Here is a 3,337-nt window from a genome sequence, read left to right on the forward strand (position 1 = left end):
TCATCCTGTTCTGCCTAAATGTAGGAAACATACAAAATAACACTGCCTTGCACCTTTCAGCCTCTTATGTCTGCTGCAGTCTGGCATACACCGGAACTCTCACTGGTACTGTTAAAGAAATAACAACAACTGTGGCAGCTGTATTAGACTTATGCTGATAGATTTTAACACTCTTTGGGCATCCATAGTTATATGATACAGCCTTTCCTAATAAAAGTCCCATGGATAAGACTAGTATCTTATCCTTATGCTGCCATAGGAACAATCCAAATCTGAAGCATCTCCCTATACAAGGAAAGATTGTTCCCTCCAAAATGGGCACAGTAAAGTCATACTCTTGTCAAATACAGATCCGCTTTCAATTTCATTATCTAGAATAATTCAAAGTAAGATGAATTTATACTAACGGTCTTTTTGCTTGTGATGGGATGCTAGAGTGCAGCCTTTGCTAGATTTGGAGAAGGTCACAGCTTAATTTCTGTTTCTTTCAAGGCATTGGCCTTCTAAACTTCCAATAACACTCTTTATGTTTTCTTAGCAAACACTTAGCAACTTAGCAGCAATCTAAGAATATTTATCGTCTTCTCAGTTTGAAATCTACTTTCAAATTGATAGAAAAATAGTGAAAACAATACAGCAGCTTAAATAATTTCTTGATGATCTTTTGATCATGCTAAGCATGTCTGTGATCACAGAGATGAGATTACAAACTGGTCAAAACTCTTCTTCCTCACAAGTTCGTAAAGACATTTCCATTTAGCTAAAGTGTTATGTCAGAGGCCTTTTATTTAGCAGAGATATAGTTCTGTCAGAGGTGTACAAATGCATGCTGAATTCTGTCTGGATGTTTACCTTTGTGAAGTCTAGAGAGAATCTGGTCCTAACCTAGTCATAGGCTGTTTTCCACCAAGCACATGCTTGTTCTACTAAAATTTACCACACCCACATATCACAGCCCTGATAGTATCCCAGTTCAGCTGAGCTATTCTCTTCCTCCTCAACATTTTCCTCAGGACCCCTCTGATTTCCTTGTTCCTCAGGCTATAAATGAGGGGATACAGTAATGGGGTGATGTTGGTGTAGACCAGAGATACCATCTTGTCTCGAGCTGGTGAGTAACTGGACTTAGGATGAATGTACATGAAGGTGGCACATCCATAGTGCAGCAAGGTGATGGCCAAGTGTGAAGAGCAAGTGGAAAAAGCCTTGCCTCTTCCCATGGAGGAGCGGACATGCAGCAAAGCGGTAGCAATACAAGCATAAGAAGTCAGGATTAGCAGGAAGGGGAGGAGCAGGAGGAGCACACAGGCAGCCAGCAAGGGCAGCTCTAGGGTGTAATTCTGAGTACAAGCAAGGTGCAGAACAGCAGGGACATCACAGAAGAAGTGATTGATATGATGTGACTGACAGAAAGGTAAGTGGAAAACAGCCACTGTCAACCCCAGTGCAACAGCAAAGCCACCCAGGCAGGATGCCACAGACAGCTTGAGGCAGAGCCCTTCACTCATCACTGCCACATAGTGAAGAGGCTGACAGATGGCAACATAACGGTCGTAGGACATGGCTGCTAGAAGGAAGCATTCAGCTCCACCAAGCGCCACAAAGAGGTGCATCTGGGCAGCGCAGCCTATGAAAGAAATGGTGCTGCCATCTGCTGTCAGGCTGAGGAGTGCCTTCGGGACAATGACTAAGGTATAGCAGAGCTCAATGGCAGAGAGCTGACAGAGGAAGAAAAGCATGGGAGGACGGGAAGGCTCCATAACCACTGCCATGAAGATCACCACATTCTCTGCCAGCGTGGCCAGATGGACAGTAAGAAAGATAAGGAAGAGGAGGGCCCGGAGACGGAGCAGCTCAGAGAAGCCGAGCAGGAGAAATCCCATGGTTGCATTGGTGCTTCCATTGTCCCTCTCCACACAGCCTTCACATGGCATCTACAGGGACAGAAACAGAAGGAAGATAGCTGAATTTGACCTGATGCTTGGCAGCCAACCCCATGCTGGAAATAATGCTGCAATAGTGTAGCAACAGTGTAGTGAAGTTTAGTTTGGGATCTTATGGAGAGAAAGGTTATTTTATTTAAAAACAAAACTGATTTCCCTCACTCACATTCATACTCTCAGACCTATGTTCTTACAACCAGCAAGGTGTTTGTGTCCGAATGATCTGCCCAGCATTCTTCATCATGACACTGATGACAAGGAACATCAGCTGTTGGGTTTTCATCACTTCTGGGTTATTCTGAGGTTGATAACCACATGCAGGTTTTGAATATGCCTTAGTTACCCTTTAGCAGCTCACAGTGATTAGTCTCTCCATCTTGTCCTGCCTTTGAAAGTCATCAAGATTTACTCATTGTTCTCTCTCTTCTGATCTGGGTGTCCTAAGAAGCTGCCTTTGGATGTATTGGGATCTTGACTTGCTAATCTAAGTGCCATCAGCACCTGCTATTCTTACACACATCCTGCTTCTCTTCCTTCTGGTGCTTCCACTCCCAAGCAGGCCCATTCATTCTCTAGTCACAGCAGTGTTAATATTTCTATTGCAGTTCTTTATATCCGTGCCAGAGATATGCAAGGAGAAGCAGATAGTGGGCTGGAGCTTTTGCTTTATATTCCGACCCCATTTAATGGGGATTTCAGATGTTCACTGACTGGCTCCTCTCTTCCGCATCATGGATCTGCCTCAAAGTCCACGCTGGACATGGTTTCAAATGGAAGGGGTCAGTGATTAGCCATGAGGATTCTGAACTCTAACTTGACATTTTTGCTGCTTATGTCTTTATGCCCTGCTTAGCCTTGTGGCATCAGAGTTAAAGCAGACATGCTTCCAGACTCAAAACCAAAGATGTCCATAGCAGTATACTCTGCATTACAAAATATGAGATTGCTTATCATGGGAGGGATGCAAAGTTCTTAGGGACTTTTGAGGAGACATCTGAAGTGCTTTGAAAAGGGATTAAATTAGAAATTAACAATCAGAAGAGAAAAGTGAGCAGCAGAAGAATAAAATGGAACAAACAGAAACTGGGAGGGATGAAGTTTCTTAGAGCAGCTATAGCAAATAGATAGATTCCAACAGGAACCACTCCCCACCACCATTACCACCACCATTCTCAGGTCCCCAAACACCCCAAATTTTCCTCTTTCTTTTCCTGACCTTGCTTCTCTCAACTGCCATTCCAATCATGCTTTAGTTTTCCTCTATAAAATTTGTTTTTTGCCTACATTGACAAAAAGCCCTAAGCCATGGTTTATGTCTATCTTCAAGAACAGATGCAAGGTTGAGAGATAAATTTCTATCCTCAACCAAAACCTGACCAAATCTGAACACTGGG

At 43.4% G+C, this 3,337-nt stretch overlaps 1 protein-coding gene across 1 annotated transcript; it reads right to left on the bottom strand.

The window, feature by feature from the left end:
* Nucleotides 1-926: 926 nt before the first annotated feature.
* On the bottom strand, nt 927-1,934 carry LOC112993448 (olfactory receptor 10AC1). Its single transcript, XM_026117123.1, has one exon. It carries the CDS (start codon nt 1,932-1,934, stop codon nt 927-929), a length of 1,008 nt encoding a protein of 335 aa, XP_025972908.1.
* Nucleotides 1,935-3,337: the final 1,403 nt, after the last annotated feature.

Source organism: Dromaius novaehollandiae, chromosome 1 (genome assembly GCF_036370855.1).
Source record: "Dromaius novaehollandiae isolate bDroNov1 chromosome 1, bDroNov1.hap1, whole genome shotgun sequence".
NCBI classification, from domain to species: domain Eukaryota; kingdom Metazoa; phylum Chordata; class Aves; order Casuariiformes; family Dromaiidae; genus Dromaius; species Dromaius novaehollandiae.

Excerpts from the sequence above, each read along its gene's own strand:
- LOC112993448 (XM_026117123.1), bottom strand. The coding sequence starts at position 1,934 with ATGCCATGTGAAGGCTGTGTGGAGAGGGACAATGGAAGCACCAATGCA.